This window comes from Larus michahellis, chromosome 12, assembly GCF_964199755.1.
Source record: "Larus michahellis chromosome 12, bLarMic1.1, whole genome shotgun sequence".
In the NCBI taxonomy this organism is placed as follows: domain Eukaryota; kingdom Metazoa; phylum Chordata; class Aves; order Charadriiformes; family Laridae; genus Larus; species Larus michahellis.
This window is the reverse complement of record NC_133907.1, coordinates 13406464-13428822: the sequence shown is the minus strand read 5'-3', so window position 1 is coordinate 13428822 and position 22359 is coordinate 13406464. Positions and strand designations below refer to the sequence as shown.

At 43.0% G+C, this 22359-nt stretch overlaps 1 protein-coding gene across 4 annotated transcripts in view; it reads right to left on the bottom strand.

The window, feature by feature from the left end:
* Positions 1-683: 683 nt before the first annotated feature.
* Positions 684-22359, bottom strand: part of ARHGAP40 (Rho GTPase activating protein 40) — a 46517-nt gene continuing 24841 nt past the window's right edge. For 3 of the 4 annotated variants that reach the window (XM_074605324.1, XM_074605326.1, XM_074605325.1), the window contains exons 2-15: positions 20827-21029; positions 16200-16420; positions 13027-13123; positions 12350-12501; positions 11538-11703; positions 11100-11191; positions 10900-10977; positions 10479-10638; positions 9642-9724; positions 7757-7963; positions 7349-7489; positions 5515-5675; positions 4549-4604; positions 684-3311 (exon numbers count right to left, since the gene is read on the bottom strand). In XM_074605324.1, coding sequence (XP_074461425.1) covers positions 3205-3311; positions 4549-4604; positions 5515-5675; positions 7349-7489; positions 7757-7963; positions 9642-9724; positions 10479-10638; positions 10900-10977; positions 11100-11191; positions 11538-11703; positions 12350-12501; positions 13027-13123; positions 16200-16420; positions 20827-21007 — 1902 coding nt within the window. In that variant the 5' untranslated portion in view covers positions 21008-21029 and the 3' untranslated portion in view covers positions 684-3204. The remainder of the gene's footprint in view (positions 3312-4548; positions 4605-5514; positions 5676-7348; positions 7490-7756; positions 7964-9641; positions 9725-10478; positions 10639-10899; positions 10978-11099; positions 11192-11537; positions 11704-12349; positions 12502-13026; positions 13124-16199; positions 16421-20826; positions 21030-22359) is intronic. The other variant, XM_074605323.1, reaches the window with a different exon arrangement.

Sequence of the window (22359 nt, the reverse complement as noted above, 5' to 3'; positions counted from 1 at the left end):
ATGAGTTTGATAAACTGGTGTTTTCCTCAGATAATTGCTCTGAAAGCTTTCTAAAGCTGCTTAGATCCTCCCTTTCCCTTTGTTTCTGGATAGGGTAGCAAGTCCTGCTTCTCTCTCAGTAGCACTGGACAGGCGGCTGCTGTTACTGTTTTTAAACAAATAGCAGTGGATTTATGCCACGTTTCATCACTGACTATTGAACACTGAAATATTAGTCACAGTTTACCAGAGATTCGGGCTGGATTCCTATTATTCTTGGCCAACTTGGCTAGTCCTGCCAGCAAGTACGTCACTGAGCATGGGACCGAGGAGGTAGGTATGGGACTTCTCATGGGACGTGGCCATCTTTCCTCAAGCTCAAGTCTTTAACAGCCTCTCTTCTTCCTTCAGAAGTCACTAATCCTTGGTGCTCGCAAACTTCAGCCCCCTGTCAACCTTTCTCTGGGCTGTCTATACCCAACACTGACCTCCTCTTCCTCCTCCTGGATCATTCCTTCACACCAAACCCACGGGATCCTCTGAAAAGGAACTTCTGAAGCCGTAATATGGAAGTCTTGCCACGCTCACTTAGACCCCAGGCACATCCTTCTTCAGGCACGAGGCAAATCCTGCTGGCATTCACGGATGCGGTGCCAGTTCCCGTGCTAACTTATTCTCAGCTGCTAATGAAATTGAAGCCAAAAGATTTTACTAGATTTTTATTGTTTCATTGAATAAATGAATTTTAAATACAGAATTCATAATTTGTAAAAATAGTTATTAAAAGCCAGCATTCAGAAGTAGGTTGCACATCAGTGACTGGTACAAAGATAGGAAAGAAAAATAAAAAAGCATATTCATCGTCTGGAAAGAGATGATTTGGGTTTTTTTATGTTTCCTTTCATATTTGAGAACTGATATTTGTCTCATGAGATCTCACCCCAACCTTGTTTTTCACAGCACTGATTCACATTATTTGCTGATGAAAAAAAACTGCTTTGTTGACAGAAGCAGTGGTGTAGCATTTCCCCCTCATACGTATGGAAGCCAGTATGTTTAATAAAACATCCGGTATATAAGGGGTGGAAAAACTGCAGCGTGATATGATTTGCAGGGATGCAATTTAGATCGCAAAGCAACTCTGAGCGGTCACACGTTCTTCTGTCTCTCCCACCAATACCTTTGCGAATTATGTATTTCTCACAGTATGACATCTCTGGCATTTGCTCTTTGCTAAACTCCATCACTGCAAGGAAGATTTCCAGGAGCGACGAGTGCATAGGTACCTTTGATTTTTAATGCCCAATTTTAAAGCAGCTTGATATTTCAAGAGACACAGAGCACCCAATCTCAAGGATAAGAATCAGTCCCTTTTAGGCACAGTTTAAGCCCTATAAAACTGAGGCACCTAAAGAAGTCTTGACATCGAGGTTCTGTATTAGGGTTGGGAGGTGGGGTTTCTTTTGCAAGTTTCTATCAGAGCTTAAAGAGACAACTATGAAGATGATCCCACCAGTCAGTGCCTCTGCATCATCTCAACCAAGAAAAGCAGACAGACTCTCTAATATATGCATCATTTCAAGACATCAGCACCATGCACACAGTATTCACAACAGGTTAGAAAGGATACGGACTATGGCTCGCCTGTTCCTCAAGGATCTTAACCACCAAGAGGATTTAACCTCGCAGACAAACCACAGAATGAAGTGCCCTTAAAATAGCAAGTAGGACTTTGAGATAATGAATAGGGATAGCTACACATCAGCCTGGGGGGGGAAAAAAAAAACAACAAAAAAACAGAGGAGGGAAAAGTTCAGACTGCAATGGAAACAAATTCAGTCAAACAAAAGAAATAATACTGGAGATTGTCACTAGTGCAGCTAGGACTCGACAAATGAAATACTTTGAGTATACACTTGCAGGGCAGCCCTGCTTCTGCCACATGAATAAATATCCAACAGCGTCTAAAAACGGTATATAAAAAAAGATGTCAGGATTTTCAGAAACAGTGCATGTTCCATCCCATGTAACTGCATAGTAGGTTCCCTCACATGAGGTATTTCAGCATCACTGGAAAGGAAAACAACACTTCTGCACTCCTCTTCCACAAGCACAGTCTTGTTTGAGCTGAGGGTGTACGACGATGGCGCAGCGACGCGAGGGGCGAGCCTTCTGCTCCACCCTTGTCTTCGCAGACCACAGTGACCACACCATGCTGTGTGGGATGAAAATGTGCCGTCAAAGCGGTAAAGGCTCGATTCGGTACCCACTGTGTGACCAGATACAGGCATGGACCTCTTATTTCAGCCACTGCACATCTTGGTTGCGATTGTGTGTTTGTTTTTTTTTAACCAGACATGTTCATACAGAGTCTTCCAAAAGGAAGTTTAGTTCATGTGGCCAGGTCAGATTACTAACCTCAAATTAACTTCAGAATATTTCCTTGGTTATCCATTGAGATATAGGTTGTCCAGCAAAATAAATGTATGTTTTCCCCATCATCAGTGGCAACTTGTACATTTTGCATTACTATATGGGACAGGCATGTCTCCTATCAAACTGTACACTTGAAAGGCTGCTCTCCATCCCATACGTTTTTCCAAGGAAAGTTTTCTTGTGTTGCATATATGTATTTAACTGTAGTCATTAAATGCTAGATGTTGGCTTCAGATCCCATCTGGCCTTTCTGGAAGCATCCTTTTTCACTTTTCAAAGAAAATAACAGCATCATGTTAGTGAAACCCAGGTTCACAACTTTTTCTGGTGATGTGCGACAGTCAATAGTAGATCTTACCAAAGGGACCTCATTAGTACCTCCACAGCATTTGACTGTCTCTCCTCCAAAACGTGGATGTGATCAGAAGAAAGCAAATCCAGAAGAAACAGATGTCTTCTACCACCTTCAAGAAGACATTTCTCCTTTTACGTTCCATCTTTGCTGCGCAGTCACTGTAGCTTTGTTTGCAGAGTTTGTTTTGGGGAGGCTATTTTGTTTACAAGTAATTATACCCCCTGCAAATTCTGCTACATAATAATGGCTGCTTGTTATCAACACCCCTGTTAGCATGTAGGCTCATGTACTCTCCCCATGGAAGTAGTAAATAAAGCTTTTTTTCCTTCAGACACAAGCATTGTCCAGTCTGTGACTATACCAGGAACATCTCCATAGCTTTTCCGTGTCTTCCAAAAACTGCCACCAAACATTTTGTTTTGCTCATGCTTTCCTTAGAACATCCGAGGACAAGATGGGTTTTGCTTAATTATCCACTCAGCATGGGGATTGATGTGGTACAAGTCTAAGAGGTAAGTGTCTGGGTCCAGGCAATGTTCACCTACCAAAACAAGAGATTCAGAAAAAAAAAAGCATTTATTATATCTTTAGTCCTATAGTTGCTAGATGGAGTTTTTTTCCCCCCTTAAAAATTGGTATTTTTTCACATTAATTTCAATATCATAACCATTTAGAAGAGTTTCCACAAATCCGGAAAGTTCTAATTATTTATGTTAAAAATGAAAGTATTTTCCTTAAAACTATACTAAACCCAAGCTTTGACCTTCGTGGAGAGCTACTCTAATTTTAATACCCAATAACTTTAGCACTTGAAAACCATCATGAAACACGTTAGTGGTGAAATCCAGAGACTGAATTGTTTCCAATGCTTTTCTTCTACAGATGCTGCTACGAGAAATACTAAGAGGCAGCCAAAGCACTCCAGTGACCGACAGTCTCCATAACCAGCTGTAACAGAGCTAAGAATTCCTTTCCATTGTCAGACACCCCTAATCTGCTGCTGCAATCGTATTATTCAAGTCTCTTCTCCATCTGATGACATTACCCTATTGACGAGTGGAAATCAGTTACTAACAAACATCAACTTGTTCAACTATATGGCTTGAGAAGCTTCCACCCAAGGTAGTACAGGTTCTTTTGTCAGAGAGCTGATGAAGGCAGACAGAATTCACACCTGGAGCTGGCCATCGTTAGTACAGATGCCATGTGCCAGCACACCATATTTAGTTAGAGCCCAGAAAAGAAGCCCACAATTAAAAGCCGATAGTGGTACAGGATGAAGTTGCCCTTTACTTAGATAAATGTAGTTTATGGTTTTAAGCCCTACACTTAATTCCAAGCACAAATCTTTATCGATGAGGGAACAGGGAATTTAACATGGTACATTTCCCTGAATGGGAGGTTTGTTTGTTTTTAAGATGGACAGAGTTGTGCATGTCTCTGTCCTGCAGACTTTTGGACTCTTGAGTTTCTACCTTTCTTGACAGGCAGCTTCTGAATAAGATCCATTAGTGTTATGTATTTTTTGAAGTACAGGCTTCAACCTTCCCACATACATGCATGATCAAGGCTTTGCAGTGGTGGCTGGAAGACACAGGAGCTTTGACAGGTACTCTTTGCTACGGGTGAGGTTAACCCACACTTGTTCACCTCTCAACTTTTGGACCCCCCTCCAAATCTCACCCTTTTGTTTTTAACTCCCTCCTAAGACAAGTTAAGCAAAAAAAAAACCAACCTGGACATCAGAGTCCTTACTTTCAGTTACCACCCAGACTTACCAATATTGCCTCCCACTTCATACAGGAGCAAGCTTGTGCACTCCGTTGAGTTGTTACTGCAGAAAGAAAAACACATTGAAGTTAATAAAGCTCTGCAAAAGGCAGGTTGTGTAGTTTAGTAATATTTCCTCTCAAAAACTGCTTATAGTTCAGTAATGGTCAAGGATGCTACAAGGCCATGGTACAGCTGTTGAAAGTGACAGACAAAATTGGAAAAAAGAAAATAAGGCAGATATTCCTCACTGCCAACGAGAAGCATACCACATGCAAACGTTAACTTTTCAATAGGATGACAACAGGCGTAAATACCAAAGTTCATTGGCAGCTTTTCTCTAGAACTGATGGCCTGTTGAAGAGAAGCTCATGTGCAGGAAGACTTCAGCAGCTGTACTGCTTCTTAGTGAGATACCAGTTCTCAGTTGACCCACATTCAACTAACTTCCCACCTACCCTCCTTGTCTAGATATCTCCTGCCCAGGGACGCAGTCAGGAGATGCACTAACACTTACCTACTAAATACGGTCTGCAGGAATGGTGACAGAGGGAGCAGGAAATTTTATTTTTTTTTTTTTAATTATTTCAGCAATTGACTGCTGGGCCATAGGAGAGAATTTCAGGGTCAATGTTATTCCACTTTCCCTTCCCTCCAGCAAGGCTGCTAAAATTCACATGCCGTCCAGCAAACCCGAGGGGACTACCTGACCTCCCGACAGCCTGAGCACAGGGACAGTACCACTCAGCTGAACTAATGTTTGCTTGCCCCATCCAACACACGGTTTCCAAAGCTGAGAGTAGAGGAGCAGAGAACAGTCTTCTAACAGCTCACTGCACCACCACATCAGCTCTGCCAGAAGACAGAAACCAGCAACTAGACCACCTGGTTGTTTTTTTTGTTTGGTTGGTTTTTGTTGTTTGTTTTTTTTTTTTTTTTTTTTTTTTTTTTAAAGCAGAGAAAAAGCCATTTACCACTTGAGGAGGTTGACAGTGTTGACAATATTCCAACCATTCTGGCACAGGTTCTTCTGAAACTGCCTCAAGACATCAGCAACCCTGGTTGCATTGTTCAAATGCACCTCTAGCGAATCCTTCAGGAGAAGCGAGGCATGGACTTTCACAATCTTGGAAGGCTGAACAAGGCAGGTAGAGAGGAAAAAAGACGAAAGTGCTTAAAGAACAACTTTCTTATGAGCTAAAAAATCCAGTTTCAAAATAGATTGGAGAGTGTGAAGAATTAAACCTATCCAGCCAGCTGTTCAGAGAATTTAGGTTTGTTTCTTATCCCACATGTACTACAGACAGGAAGCTTAAAGAAGCATCAAGGTGACCATTATAAACAAATCATCTGTGCTCCGGTGCTGTGGCTGGGGAGAACAGCACCGCTCTCCATCAGCGTGCGTTGGTGCTCTCTACTGTTCAAATACAGCACTGGCACTATAAGAACAAACTGATGAAACTAGGATTTGTCACAATAAATTTTGACAAACTGTTTTGCACAAGTCTGATAGACTACTCCTGAATTCATTTAAACTACCGAAAAAGGAGTTTAGACAGCTGAATTGCAGACCACTGAATTTCAGAAAGGTAGTTTCAAAATAGGAAGCGCAGAGTTCAAGTGCTATTTTCTCAAGATTGTTTTCATCAGCTCTTTCCCGAAGTAACCTCCCAGAACTTTTGTGGAGAACACTGAACTGTTCTAATGGGGTCTGATTTGCAGCAAGTTAATTTTGCAATCCTGAACCTTCTGCAAAGACAGCGCTGAGCACCGAGACCATTAGGAAGTAGTATTAGCACTGTCCTAAGCATCGGGTCGTCTGTTTGACTGCCTACACGGTAGTTGCCCTCTCTGAAATGCGGCACCTTCAAGTGACATACAGCCTTAACCAGCCAAATTTTAGGCAGACAGAGCCCAACTGGTATAGAAAGGGGGATGTACTGACTTGTGAGAACACAACCTTTTCTTCAGGTATGCAGATTTAAGCTTTCAGCGCATTATTCCTACCTGCAGACTCCACCTAGCTTGTGTCCTTAGAGCATCCCAGTTGCACCACCAGTGCTATGCAACACTTAACATCCAGGACTGCATGATGTGACCCAGCTGCCACAGACCTACACTTATTCAACTGACAGTGGCAACCAAAAAAAGGCAGAATGGTTCCAAGGATCTTTTCCCAACTTCAATACACAAATAGATCCGATAGTAACATCTGTTTAAAAAAGTCTCCATCTGCACCGACACAAGGAGGAGAAGAGACATTTCATTTATCAGGGAAGTTAATTTTCTTCTTTTAAGTGGCAAGAACCTTGTCCTCAAACGTCCCAATACAGATCAGCAGCATCATGGAGCAAAAAAGAGATACAAAAACGTAGTCTTACACTACAGTAATAGCCTCCATTTTTGCTTTAAGTTCACAAAAATAAGTCTGCCTTTATCACATCAGACACATCTCTCTATAAACACATGGGGCACCTACAGCCATGTGAATTCTGCTCTTCACATAAGGTAGAGACCAGCATTTCTGCTTCTGGTCTCTTCCCCCTTCTCCTGCAACAAGGCAGCATCTTAACCAAGTGTTTTGTAGCCTGAAATTTTAGTGCACTTGCTGCTGCGATCGGTGTTTGCCACAACCTGGCCAAAAGGGTCTGGGAAGCTGTTTCTCATGCATCTGCAGATTTTTCTCCCTCTTGCTCTGTAAGGAGCATCACTCCTTACAGTTTTTCCAAGTTCTCACGAAAGCATGCACAATGAGAAAGTATTTGCCACTGTTATGAAAGGGCCTAGTTTTTCCAAGCCCTAACTCACCTCTGTCTGGTTCTTTTCCACTTTGTCTTTATCAGCATGAATCTTACGCAACAAATTTTTAATTCGCTTGTCACAGAACTGGTACCTTTTGCTATTGCTCTCATTCAGCTTTCTCACTTGAGCTACCAGAAAAGAGGAAACCTGAGAAAGGAAGAAAGAAGAAGATGGGAATTAAATCAAGCAGAGATAAGGACGCCTTTTAAGAACCTAAACATCACTTTATGAAGCTCCTTGAATAGACAAAACACCCATATACCTTGAAAACAGGTAGTCTTGGAACTCAGCCAGAGGTTTTGCCTACAGACGTTTAACTCCCCTGAAATTTCCAAGGCTATCCCTTCCCCTATTCCAGTTCTAGGCAGACCAAGACGCTGCCCCACCATACTGCAAGACACCGGTGCAACTTACTGTCCAGAGCAAATCCTGGTAATGGATCATCATCCGCACAACATCAGCTGCCCCCTCTGCCAGCTGTTTCTCCTTTCCTTCAGGGATCTTGTTTGGCAGCCCCTTGTGCATGAAGAGGTTTGGGGCCATGACCGTGGAAACGTTCCAGAGGTTCATTTTGTTGTTGTTCTCCCTAGCAACCACTTTGCTGAGAAATTCAAGTAGAGCCTAAACAGAGAGAAAGAGATTCTGTACAAGAGGGACATAGAAGCGCTGGAGCATGTCCAGAGGAGAGCTACCAGGCTGGTGAGGGGTCTGGAGACCAGGTGATATGAGGAGAGGCTGAGGGAGCTGGGCATGTTTAGCTTGGAGAAGAGGAGGCTGAGGGGAGACCTCATTGCCCTCTACAGCTACCTGAAAGGAGGGTGCAGAGAGGTGGGGGTTGGCCTCTTCTCCCAGGTGAATAATGACAGGACCAGAGGAAATGGTCTGAAGTTGCGGCAGGGGAGGTTTAGATTAGATATTAGGAAGAATTACTTTACTGAAAGAGTGGTCAGGCACTGGAACAGCCTGCCCAGAGAGGTGGTTGAGTCACCATCCCATCCCTAGAGGTACTTAAGAAACGTGCAGATTTGGCACTTCAGGGCATGCTCTAGCGGCAGAGATTGTAGGGGTTTTTTTGTGTGTGTATGGTTGGACTCGATGGTCTCAAAGGTCCTTTCCAACCATGAAGATTCTATGATTCGATGATAAGACATACATTACTAATAGTCCTCAAGAAACTACTGTGGCAATTGCTGGAGACATCATTTAATTAGCATTTTTTTCTTGATATCCACGAGCAAATCCTGTTTCTCCAGTCAGGAAGTTCAGCAATAAGTTTCAATACTAAAATAGCAACAAATAAGCATACCAAGCAGAGAGACATTTCGTCCAGCATTCACAAATCAGGAGAGACAGTCTGTGTGGGAAGTAGATGAGCTCTTACTCCTTGGCAGGTGGCAATTTATAAAGTCTGGTCGTAAAAGTTACAGAATCCAAAAGTGACACCTCTCCTTCTCCCAGTATCCCCTCAAAGCTATTCCCAGATGGGGAAAAATAAACCCTTTTGGATGATCTCTTCTGCCTCACACCTCCACCAAAGCTGTGGCACATGACAGATCATCTCTGACTGGATTATGTATTCCTGCACTCTCAATAGAGTTTGCAGGGTGCTAAATCAGCCTTGCCTTTATTAGCTGGAAGCTGAACCAGTCAGGAGAGAAAAAAAAAGAGCTACAGCAACAACCTCCACAGTTATTACAAAGCACAGAGAGGCAGAGGTTGTGCACTGCCTGGAAAGCTGATCCCATCGGCGTTTATTCTTTCAAAAAGTAGTAGGTGAAAGGACTTTAAATGCCTTCTGATCAGAAAAGGGTAGGAAGTTATAAGTTTAGTAGCTTTTTAAATATTTATTTTAAATAGAAACTATCCTTCATAGATGATGACAATACCACAAACCATGAATCAAAAGACTGAATTTCTTTCCCTTTATCTTAGCGTGTCCACAGACAACGTAAGATGTAGACATCTTTCACTCCATAGTGAATTGCTTTAACACTCCAAAGAGGAAGAGCACATTTCTAAACGGGATGTCCCAAGACCACATGGCTTCCTACTGCTCTGAAGTTTGTACCCAAAAGGCAGGCTGTGCCTACAGCTTACGTTCACTGCACAGCCTTGAGGTCTGCTGTGAACTTGAGGTTTGCAGCCTTGCCTGCTCCTCCCATCATGGGTTTCCATTTGCAAGTCAGTGAAATACAACCAAACAGCATGATGTATGATATTTACAAAAGCTGATAGAGTCCCTGAATAAAAACCTGGAATGAGATAGTGTTTTTCCAGTTAAATACAGACTGGTAGTTACCTTTAGGGTGTTTCTGTTGGGCTCCGGGAGAATAAGGATCAGGAGGTTTAGAGCTTGCAATCTTTGCTTCAGGTCTGGAATATCTAGAGAGGGAGAGTGACAACAGGACAAAGGATTCAGGCTCCTGACACTGTTCTTTTTGACCATATGAATCCCCCAAGGAATAAGGCAATTGTTTGTTGTGTTTGTTATCTAGGATTTGAGATCTTGTTTTACAGAAGTAAATCAAGCTCATACAGCCCTTATGAAGTGAACTACCTATGTTTTAGAACACTGGCTGATTTGTTTCAGCGTATACAGTTTACCAGCGAGCCTGAGGCCCTTGAAGGGCATCAAAACACCCCATTATTCCCCATCTCTTGAACAAAAAAAAGCCGTGCACTTAAACAGCTTAACACATTCAAGACATCTATTGAGGCACAAACCTCCAAAGAAGGCACTTGCAGAACATTGCATTACCCGCAAACAAGGCAAGACTGGGCACCCTGGCCAGTTGCCACAGCTCAGCCTGCAGGTCATTATTTATCAAGTTGTCCTCATTCATGGTAGCAACCCTGCAGCCTCAAATGACACAATATGATTCAAGACTCCAGGATGGTGTTCCTACACAAAGATGTGTGCAACCAAGCACCAGGGACTACAACTCTCAGGCTGACACGTAGCAGTACATATAGCACCCAGCACACAGAGTTTGGCTATAGTTCCTATCGTGCTCTGTATTCCCAGGGAATATACAGGCTCCCAACACACCTGAGGGGAGAGCCCAAGACCAGCAGAGCTTTGTCAGAATAGCACAAACCAGCAAACTGATGCTAAACAGCCAAAGCAGGGACTCACTTTGCACAGCAGCAAAAGCAGGGAGGTACTCTGCTGTCAGCAGCGGGGCTGGCAGCTCTCTTATGAATCTTTTCAGTAGCCCAGATACATCATTCTGGTGGACTTCATCCCAGCGGAAAAGGCCAGTATAGAAGTCCCTTTCTAGTTTCTGTTCCAGACTCTACAAAGAAGATGAAAGTTATTTCATGCTTTAATAAGCAAACACAAGGGAAATTCTGTAGCTGAGCACTAGGAGGCCAACCCATCAAGTCAAAAGAGCACAGAGACCCTCACAGTAGACACTCCCAGATTTCCCAGTAATAGGCATTTTGAGTTGTACTAGGAAGGGAGATGAGACAATTCAGGTTATTTAGATATTTGCTTCGGCAACATGCTCTCTGATCACCTCCGATACTTTCAAACACTACTACAGAGATCATACCTTGATTCTGGTCTGGGACCCAGAAACTCTCAAAATGCCCTCTGTTTCAAGTCCTCTCTTTTCCAAGCAGGACAGCAGCTATTGAAAGGGTAAAAAAAAGAAAGCTCTTAGGCATAGAGGATGAGAAGTCAGCCCTTCCTCATCACAGACTTCCTGAGTCTGAGGATCAGAGGTGGGAATGAAACCAGAAGAGAACTTACTGCCTGGAGTAACAGGGGGACCTTGGTGTTAGGGAGAAGTTTTTGGTCATTTTCCAACAGGGTGTTGAGTGGAACTCCGAAGAGTCTTTTCTCTACAAAAGAAACAAAACATTATAAATCTATCTCCGCTAATACAGATGTCAGGGATATATCCACCACTGCAGACTAAGAGGGTACATTTTATAAGTGTAGATATTGGAGAAAGAGAGAGGAACACTCAGCAGAACAAGTGCATTTGATAGCCAGAGATAAACATGCTGCTAAGTCTTGATGTTATGATCCATGACTTCTGGGAGAAATACTGACAAAGGAAAAACACACCTGTCACAAGGTCTCTTATCAAAGACCTTCTCTGTCCTAACATTTTAAACACAAACCTATGAGAAGATCAAAGTGAAAAATGCACTCAAAAAATAATCAAGAAGAAACACAGCTAACCTGCTGTTTTCAGTTTTGCTGCCTTGTTTCTCTTCAGCTCAAAGCCCAGAACATCACAGAGAGCTGTTAGTTCAATAAGGGCCAGTGTGGGGATCTTCTTCATGTCCTGAGCAGATAGATCTCCAATCCTAGTCACTCCTAGTCTACCCTTGGGGATCCTAAATTTCTAAGGGGAAAAACATACACACAAGGTTCAGCACAAGCATCATTCCCAATCCCACTGGTTTCAAGTTTTGCTGCATTTTTATCATTCCTTACCATAGCCAGGCATCTATTCATTCTCTTGTTCTCAACACCAGACAAATGCCCCAAGCTACTCCTACTTCTACTCAACCCACAGCTGAATAAATATTTTCCCTTTTCAGCATTGCTCTCTAACTGTATTGGAGATCCCAATTTATCTAAATTAAAGACAGTCTGATGCCCACCCTAATCTACTTGAACTTTGGAAGCAGTCCAGTACATTTGCGGGGTAGAAAACTGTTAAAATACGAGTAAGAAAGACCAGTTATTCTCCTCTTTTCAGTGGAAGTGACCCAGACTCATATCAAAGTAGCTAGTTTCACACACAAGTACAAGTTCTTTTGGCCCTCCACTATACAACAGTTATCTTTGCCCAACACCACCAGGCATTTTGGGCATTACCTGCCCAAAAATATCTACCTAATATAGACCTGTTCCAACACTATGCCTAGAGGACATTTCCAAGAGCTGATCATACAGTTGAATCAAGTACCTTGTACCCATCTCGACAAGAGCAGGGGTACAATAAGCTAATATGTTCTAACAGGAAAAGATCCTTCAGTGCTTACAGTTAGGGCGTTTCCATCCTTCAACCTCCTAGATTCAGACAGGAATGAACCCTTGAGCAGGACAGCTGCTTGCTCCGAGTAGGCAACATCCATGTTGAACACCTCCTCTTTTCCAGGATTTCGAACTGTGCAGGAGTAATCCTGGGTTTCTGCTACAGAGGAGAAAACATCTGGAATTTCAGGAAGCCAAAAGGGTGAAGCTTAGAACACAAGTGTGCTAAAAGAGCAGTTTGAGACATATTTGGGCACCACCACTTTTTAATAACAAACTATATTAACATTTGAAAAGAGCGTTGTCATAGCACAGTCCTGAGACTGGTAGGTTAAGATTAGCTTAAAGTCATAACGTTATAGCTACAATCACCAGATCACCCGTAAGACATCAGCACGCCCATGAATTATAGGACATACCTATGGGTAATTTCTCTTCACACAATTCCATATGGTGTTTGTGAGATCTCACCATATGATCTCTGCTAGTGTGATTTTTGTTTGCGTCTTCCAATTGCTTTCTTGAGAGCTACAGGAATTGTTGCTCAAACCGGTAACTAACAACACTAGAGCCTGGAAAAGTTTACTAAATCCACAACTGTGGATAACCACGTATTTAAAAAAAACAAAACCAAAAAGCCACAAACAAGTCCAATGTTTCAGAGCACCTTCCACTCCTACTCTACCTTTAAAAACTTCCTTCTTACAGTTCTGTACATTTGAAGTCCGTAGATTGTGCCACAACTGATCTGGGCTGGACTCCTCTTTCTCTGCTGCTGTCTCCTGAAAAATAAACCAGAACATGTTTACCTACACAAAACAGATGTTATTATAAGACAACACAATTTTGGCAGAAAACACACACCTGACATTGTCTGCTAGTCTAAGAAAACACTGCTCAAGCTCAGGGCTACAAGACTGCTCTAATATTAAGAATCATAATTAGAGGATTTGTCAGGCAGATGGAAAACAGATGACTATTTCATAGACAGTATTTATGATAAATTTGCACATCCTTAAGCCAGTTCTTCATTTCACACAATCATTAGCCAATCTCCCCCTTTTAGTTCATGCATCGAGGGGCTAACAAACAGCGGACCAACCAAGCTGCACAGGATGTACCCATTGCCTGTGATCACAAGATCTTTCACAGGAAAGAACACACTAAGTTGACATCAGCACCTAAAAGCTTCCCTTCATGGGCTTCACAGGAACCTACCTCTTCCCGTATAGGGAGAGAAGTTAATCTCTAAAAGCATGAGGAGGCACGTGGAAGGCAGTTCTGTTAACAAAAACCTTACTTTTCCTAGCACTAATTAGACTACAGGAAAGCTTATTCTACTACCAAAAGCTAGCAATTTTCTAAGAACCTGCTTATGACATCGAGTTGTGGACAGAGACTGAAAGTTAAAAGGAACCTGTGTAAAGTCATTGCAAATGGAAAAAACAGTCTGCATGGAAAACATACTATATCTTTAGAGTATGCACAAAGCTGATGAGCTTGCCATGAAAGCAGAACCAATTCATTTAGCATCGGGCTTAATCACACATCATACACTGCGGCCAGAGCACCTTCAGATCCAGCTGCTGTGTAAACAGGCCAGACTGAACAGTAACATAAGGGAAGTAGGTAGAAAGGTTCTGACAGAAACGCCAACAGCTTTGATGCCCGAGAGTTGCTCTTGACAGGAGGTGAACTGCAAATCCATCTTGAAACACTGATGGAAATAAAAATCCAAACAACTGACACAGCACTGCCTGCACTTGTACAGCCCAAACTGCTTCCAATCAAGTCACAGCTGAACTGAATCAGCTTTAAGCTTGATTTGCTGAACAAGTTTTTTTCCACAGATAGAGCCCATTCAAATGTTCTGCTCCCAGTGTACCAAGAGAGCAGTCAGTAGTGGGAAGCATCCAAAAGCTGACTGAGCAGTAAAGGCACAGATACTGGATCTGGGTTCCAATTCCAGGGACTGTAGCGGAAAAGTGAAAAAAAACAACAACCACTTTACCTTTCTGCATATCTGTTTCCTTGCTTACAAAGTGGAGATTTCAAATATCATTTTGTGCTGAATACATCCTTCAGAGCCCCAAAATTGTGCTTGGTACTGGGATGACACAGCAAACCAGTGTGGAAAATTAACCAAAAAGCCTGCTTCCCCCTGGGATTGCTCCAGGAATTACTCAAAGGTAAAGGACTACTTCTACTTAATGCCTACACACAGTGTCATGTCCTAACATCTCAGTAGTTTACCATTTTACATTGAAATCACCCTCAATTTGCCTAAGCTGAGCATCAGTCGCTTTCCAGGAAATAAAGAGGGCAAACACTGCCCCTTGCGTACACTGTAAGAGTCAAGCAAGAAATACAGAGGTTAAGCTCCTGGCCACTCAGCAAAGAAGGAACAGTCAAATTTTAAATACATTTTATTACCTTCATTAAAAAGAACAATGTTTTTTGTTTCACTGACCTTCACTAGAACTGTAGACCTGAAGCAACTGCAAAGCTTTAAAAATATATTAAGCCAAAGCAAACACGAATACTTCCAGCAGAGTTATTGGAAAAGAGTGCAGTGATCTTGCCCAAAGTAAGAAATAAGGAAAATGTTCCACTTCCAATTAAGTTAAGGTGATTTAAACAGGCAGCTTTACCATCTTTGTACATGCTTTCATTCTGCCAAAGTATCACAAGTATCACTTTAAAATATCAGATTTGATCTCAGTTGCTTATCAAATGCAAATTATCAAATACAAATATTAGTGACCTAGTGAGTGGACAAATAAGATTAAGAGCTTAAAAATATCCATTCCTATGCAGCAGAAAGTAAAATTATTTTAAGGGATGTAACAGGTTTCTGTTTAATCTGCAAGTTTTAAAACTTGATGAGCTTCAATTCAGGCACTTAAGAAGAACTTGCAGCATTATTTCTTTCAGAAACATCATCATTTTGTCACCCATTTGTGCAGGAATGCAAACAATGCTCTACAAAAGCAAATCAACCACGACTGTCTCAGTGAAATTCACAGTATGGAAGCAACCTGCACCTCAGCACTGGGCAGCTCTAGAGAACACAACCACAGCAGTTTCCAGCGATGCTGCAGACTGGTAGTATCATTCCCTTAAGGCATTCAATGGATTATCTGGGTATAATTCATCTCGTTACAGGAGAAGATGTTTCAAAGATGCTTAGGGCTGAGGAAAATGCGTATTCAGTTCTGGTAGACAGCAAGGGTCCCAAGGCAGATCTCCGTTAAACTCAATGCCTTCTGACTAGACACTTGACCGAGTAGAAAAAGTCACAAGGAGCCCTGATCAGGGCACTTTCCAGCAGCCCCTATAAAAAAATACAGATACTCCACCTTGTGGCCACAGCAAAGAGAGAAGCAGCACAGTAGAAAGCAGCTGAAAAGCTGGTCATGCATTCTCTAGCCAAAAAAAAAAAAAAAAAACAAAAAAAAACAGCAGCTATTCTTTCTCTAGAATTACTAGCTGTGCAAGATCAGCTGATCAGAAATGAATTTCTGAAGTTCTCTTTTTTTGGTTAACGATTTAACACAACACTGGAATAAAGAAAACACAAGAGGGCTCCAAACGACGCCAGTGCTCCAGGAGGCTGCAGCGCCGTAGGCACTATACAGAAGTCTTTCAGCAGTCTCTAGGAAATTTATGAATCTACAGGTTTTGCAGCGATTGCTCAACACTGCGACCTGGATACAGAATTTCTACAATCTCAGCTTCATTTCAGCTCAAAAGATGAAGTCGTCTATTTGGAAGTGAAAGTAGCCGTAGACCCAGAAAGCCAAGTAAGTTATCACAATGCAACAAAGCCTTTCAGGAGATGCCACTAATTCAACATACCTCAGAGTTGACCACTCCAAAAATGTCCCGGACATCACGCACAGGATGCTTGTTCTTCCTCCTCCGAGATCGGGAGTAGGTGTCCAAGCGCCGCTGCACAGCAGCAGCCTGGGTCTTGGTCAGGGTGGAGAGCAGCACGATGTTATCGTTTTCCGAGGCACGGTCCCCGAGGAGGTCGGACAGACCAGCGTCCTGGAGCCACTCAGCTTCAGCTTCTCCCTCTGGGAGGCAAGGGATGAGACAGGCAAGCGAGAAGAGAAAGGATAACAGCAATTAGAGTGCTTGAAACACTTCAGGGGCAGAAAACCAGACGCCTGAGCGTTCCCCTTTTGGGGCAGCAGTGGGACATCACTGGAAGGGAGCCGCATCTTTGTTAGGAAGCTATGGGTATTCTCAAAATCTTAGCCCTACTCCCAGCTACCCAGCTGGGTGGCAGGGGGAAACCAGAGGAGACAGAGAACTTTAGGCAGCTATAAAAGTGCCCACATGCTGCTTTCTCCTCACCCTAGGTGAGGAAAGAGAGAAGAAAAAACTAGGGAGGTATGGATAATGCCAGGAACTCAGGCTCCCTCAGAAGCTGGGCAACAAGTGTGACTGCATGCTATTTAGCACAAAGATTGCAACCGAATGGAACCCAGTGGGGGATTTCACAGGACACACGAAGAAAGTCAGATGCACTTGCTTAAATCTGCCTTTACACAGGCTGCCTGTGCAAAGGGGAGCTCCGGCCGTGGGCAATAGCACACAGCAAGCTCAGAATGAATGGCGGTGCCTCCCTCCGCAGCACACCCGATCCTCTGACAGCTTTGAGAATGGACAAAAGGTCTGTGGGAAGCCACGACATACAACACTGCACATTTGACTTTCGTAATCTTCCAAATTATTTGGCTATTTCTTTTAAATTTTATTTATCTATGTACATGCCTATGTATCAACAACTTTTTCTTCTTTTTTTAATATCCGGACACTGATCTGGTAGATTCAAATGCACCATCCCTATTCTTTACCTTTTTAAGTGTATTGCTACGCATACAGTCATTCAACAAAAGCAAAAAGTGTTATTCTTACTCTGTGCATTTGCTTTATGTCTATGCCTATTCAAAACATCACTCAAATTAAAGACCATTCCAGCTCCAGAATGAAGTGTGACAAGCCTGGAGATAGTACCAGCAGCGTTACTCAAACAAGCTCAGTTCCACTTCATTCTTCAATATATATAAAGCTGCACTTCAAACACAGAAGACAATTTTTTCCTTATGGGGTGAGCCCTTTGTGCAAGTGAGAAAGTGCCCTGAGCAAGGCAGCTACTTCAAATCCAAGGATAAAAGAAGCAATTTAAGAGGTGGCTTCAACTTGAATACAGTGAACACCACAAAGACTTTACCTTTTCAATTCTACATATCGCATTAATTCACTGTGGGCAGCTCCAGCAGAACTCTACCAAAGGTTATACTGGGGAAAAAAGAAAAGTCACAACTGAACTGACTGAAACAGAACAGTTCATTTCCACTCTTCCTTTCTGATGCAAACCAGTATCTTCTCAGTTATCACAGCTGCTCAAAGTTTTATTATTGCTGCATCAATAATAAAAAAGCCATGCAGCTCTTCTTGAAAGATTAAATAATTTTTCTGGGGAAGCTTCTGTGTTCGTGTAACTTGCAAAACCATATTGTGACTCCATTAAAACCCTTTTCAGAGCATGCTCTGTTTTCTTAGGTGCTGTAACGAAACAGAACTTTTTTCAGCATTCACACCACAATAAGAAGAGTTGGACCTAAAGCAAAGTGTTTCCTCGAACGAATCTTCTAGCCAACTAGCTAGCTTTCCTACGTGGTTTTAAGTTTTGGTCATTTCCCATGTCTGGTTGTAGAGAAGCAAAGAGGTAAGAGCATCCCCCGGTACCCCTGGCTTGGTCACAGCTGCTCAGGCACTCGGGGTCCCCTTCATGGCTCCTGGCTGTACAGCTCTTTGTCCTACATCCGTGGTTTCACAGCAGCACACCGCACAAGACTTCTGGTTTATTTTGTCTTTAGGAACCAAAGGATGTTAAGCATACTGCTTGCAAATTTTGAAAATACCCAATTCCAGTCATAACAGGAAACTAATCTAACACACAATACTAAACAGCAGGCCCTAAATCGGACATCCGTGTGAGCCTATGGCCCCATCTGATGCCAAAGAACCAGATTTTAATTCCTCTATTTAGTATTTTTGGCACACTTATGTTTGCCAGGAACGCAAAAGGAAACCAGCAAAATAGGTTATTTAAGGGGAGAAGGAGGAAATCTGAGAGAATCATGTCAGAACTGAGAAGGCCACAGAAGCTGAGCTGCAGGTATAAACTTAGAGAGCTGCTACGATTTGCCTCGTGAATTCCAGACAAGCAGCGTTTCCGGGGCACAACTGGGAATAAATGTGCAAAACTAAAGAACACCAGTTCCAGAAGCTTACTTGAAACATAAGCTAGCCAAAACCAGCATTCATAATAAAGCATTTAGTTTCAAACAAACCCCTAAAGGACAGCTAAGCATCCTACAATTTCAGGCTAAACATTCAGTACATCTTTCCATGTAGTTTTTGAAGGTAGAGAAGAATCACTCTTTGCAGACACGTCTCAGCCATGATTACATGCTCTAAGGACATTAGCAGATATTTTAGCGGGACTACTGCACAGAATGCATACATTATCAGCCTGCTCTGCAGTCAGACCTTGGAGAGAGCTGGATAAACAGCAGAGAGCAAAGAAAGGGCAATGCTGCTTACATTTCCAGAAAAAGCTACTTTCTGCCCCCTTGAACCGTTAGTGAGGTCACAAGCATCATCAGCGCCTTTCCCCTGACCCAGTTCTCCTGCGAAGTCCCACGCTGGCCTCCCAGGACACCAGGTCACAAGCAGCTTCCCATTGTGCCATCCCTTGCACAGGAGACCAGCGTTCTCCAACTGGGTCAGCATTTTTGCAATGCCTTATCTACACGTAGCCTCCACACTGTCCCCGTACTGCGATTACAATCAGCTATTTGGCAGGTTGAGCCACGCCATCCCCAGGCAGAGCTGTCAGCCCCTGCCCAAGCACAGCTTCTTAGGCTTTATGCAAAGAACGATGGTGCCTTTGGCTCCGAGGAGCCCTGAAGCTGCATTGCCACCTCGCAGTGCTCCAACCATAAATTGCAGAGACATGAAAGCCAAGAGGCACCAGTCAAGTCCAGCTTCCTGCATCCGCACCATCTGAAGTTTCCCCTTGCTCCTGATGCTTCCAGCACAACGCTTGTTTGACTAAGCTCCTTCACAGAAGGCAGCAGGAGGCTGAGCATGCCGCACCTCCTTCCCCAGCCTGCTGGGAAGGCTTCACTACTCCGAGCATCATTTCAAGTCTGTCTGGTTTCAAAGGCCAATTAAGCAGTCAGCTCTTGCCTGCTAGATTAATAAACAGCATTAAAAGACACTTTTCTTGTATCCCTGCCTACACACAGTAATCAAATTGCCTCTAGCATATCAGTGTTTCGGCTATCCCAGACAGCCTTTCATCTCATGGCATGGCATCTTTTCCAGAGTCTCCTTCCTGGTGCACTCATTTTCTGAGTCACTTTTGCATCTCTTACAATTCTAAAAACCAAACTTATGTCCTTTATGCAGGGGCACTAACAGTTTAATGACCTGGATGATCTTCCCACCCTGCTCTCCAGAGCCCCCTCTTTGCTATTCACTCTTCCCAAGCACGGCAGCAGATGGGGACTGTCACTCAAACATCTCCCCATCACATACACAGATCCTTCTCACTATCAGGCCAGCACAAGAGCTGTGGGCTGCACAGGCTGCAAACCCAACCATTCAAAAGGATGTACTTCCCAACTAAACCACATTCTTCAACAAGGACCCAGAAAATCTGTGATGCTGATCTGCGGGATCGCTGGGCGCTTATCACCGTTTGTCATCCCTCCAGCACCCCAGGATATTGTACCTCCCATGTCAAAAAGCAATTGACCCAGGTCCCAGTTATTCCAGAATACCGGATAGCAGCAGTGCTACAGAAAGTCCATTAAAAGCAGCCCATACACATGAAGCAGTCTTCAAAAGAAAGAGGAAAAAAAATAAATAAAAGGAGGCATAAATGAAAAACCTTGTATGGATAGACTCAAGTCATTCTGGATGTTTCTTATGGTTTCTTGAATAGAAAATTAGAGGTGGGAATAGTCTGCCTTCCACAAACGCAGCTCATGAAAGCCACTATGATGAAGTCTCAGAACCACATACACAAACAAACCTTCCAAAACACCATCAGCTGTCACAGTGTGTTTACCATACAGCCACCTGCCTGGGGAGCAAGAGCACCCACACTTAGTGGGGGAGGTTTGAAAAAATCTGGAGCCTCAAACATACTCCTGCCTGACCTTTAGAGCCAGCTTTGTTTCAGAAGCTGAAGCCAGGCCAGGCTAGCACCCCCCTTCTGCAAGGCGTCAGCCACCACCCAATGAAAAAAAAAAATCTCTCTATCTATATGTATTTATCTGATTTGTCCGGTAACATCCTAACCATATTCCAACATGCTTCTAAATCATTCAGGCACATAAGCAAGTTTTCTAAGGTGTTCATCATCTTCCCCTCACTCCCAACAGTTTTGGCAACCTACCCTCTTGTGTTTTGACATCTGCAAGGCTGCATTCCTCTTGCTCGGCTTCAGCGCTCTGTTTAATGTTTTCTACTTCCAGCCAAAAACTGTCCATTGACAAGTTGTCCAAAGATTCTACCCTGGAATTCGTGCCCTCTGACACTGGGGATGCCAAAGAACTCTTCGGAGGAAGCTGGCTCATTTTGCAAGGGCAATTTCTGGTACTGAGAGAGGAAGAGATAAGGAGAGAGATATTAAGCTACATGTATTCACACACGGCATTCACAATAGAGTGGTCTTCATTGATTAATGACTGCAATAAAAGCCAAACAGAGGTAAGTGCTAGACTTCCTTTGGTTAGTGTTTAGCAATAACAGGCAAGGTTGGGATCAAATCCCCTGGCACAGGGGAAAGCCTGCTGTCCAAACATGCAAGAGAGCACAGTACCAACACGGGTTTCCCGATGCTGTCCTTCCAGCGACCTCCAAGATACCACCTACCATTCCCGCACTTGCTTCCGAGTCTCCCTTGCAAATTTGCACAGATATCCTCTACATTTACAAACAACCAAGATGTTTCAAGCCTGGTGCACGTGTGCTCTGACTATCTGACATGTACTGCAAGCCCAACAGCTCCCAGCTACAGCAGACTGAATCCCGTAGCCTTGTCCTCCGTATGCAAAAACCGGCACAGCTCCGTCTCCTGCACTTCAGCTCATGCAATAAACAACTCAGATGTTTGAGGCCCTCTTTTCCTGCCCAGAACAGGTTTTTCAGCTGTAAAACAGCACAAGTGTCCTGGGAAACCCAAACTACGGAATTTTCTTACCAGCCTGCTGATTAATTCATGGGCAGTCAAAGTCCCAGACTGGCCTCGTTCAGCTTTCAACGTCTCTGCAGAAAGCTGTGAGGTTCTCATTGGTTCAGAAAATAATGCCTCTCCTAAAATGAATTTTAATTTTCTTCAAAGGGTTACAAGCCATTTAAACCTTGCTGTACATCTTTTTAAAGACTTAAAAAAATTGGGATAAGTGGAATCTACTTATGAACACACCTCAATGGTTCAATTTATGAATACAAAATTAAAGAGATTGCACACTACGCTGACTCTGGATGGTTTGCAAGACACCTGTGAGCAGCCACCACCACCAAACCCAGATCAAAATCACCTTCTAGTTTCACCACAAGAAAAGCTGATTGAGTCTTACGCCTTGAAAACCATGACAACAAAACATCCACAAAATGCAATTTAGCCTCCTAACCCTAGAAGGATTTAAAAAGTTATAGATGGCAAAATATCTGGAAAGTTTTAGTTTCTTCCATTCCAGAAAGCCATTATTAGCACTTCTGGCACTAACTTGCTTCTGTTATAAGAAATGTTTCAAGTCACGAAGGGCTAAATTTGAAGATCTAACAACTAAGAGGCATATGTTGTAGGATATTCTTCACTTCTATTTACACATGTGCAGGCATATTATGCTCATGCCTTTTTCTAACACACACATAGGCAACCCTTCTCTTCTAAAGGTCAAAACTAAAGCAATAACCATCATTC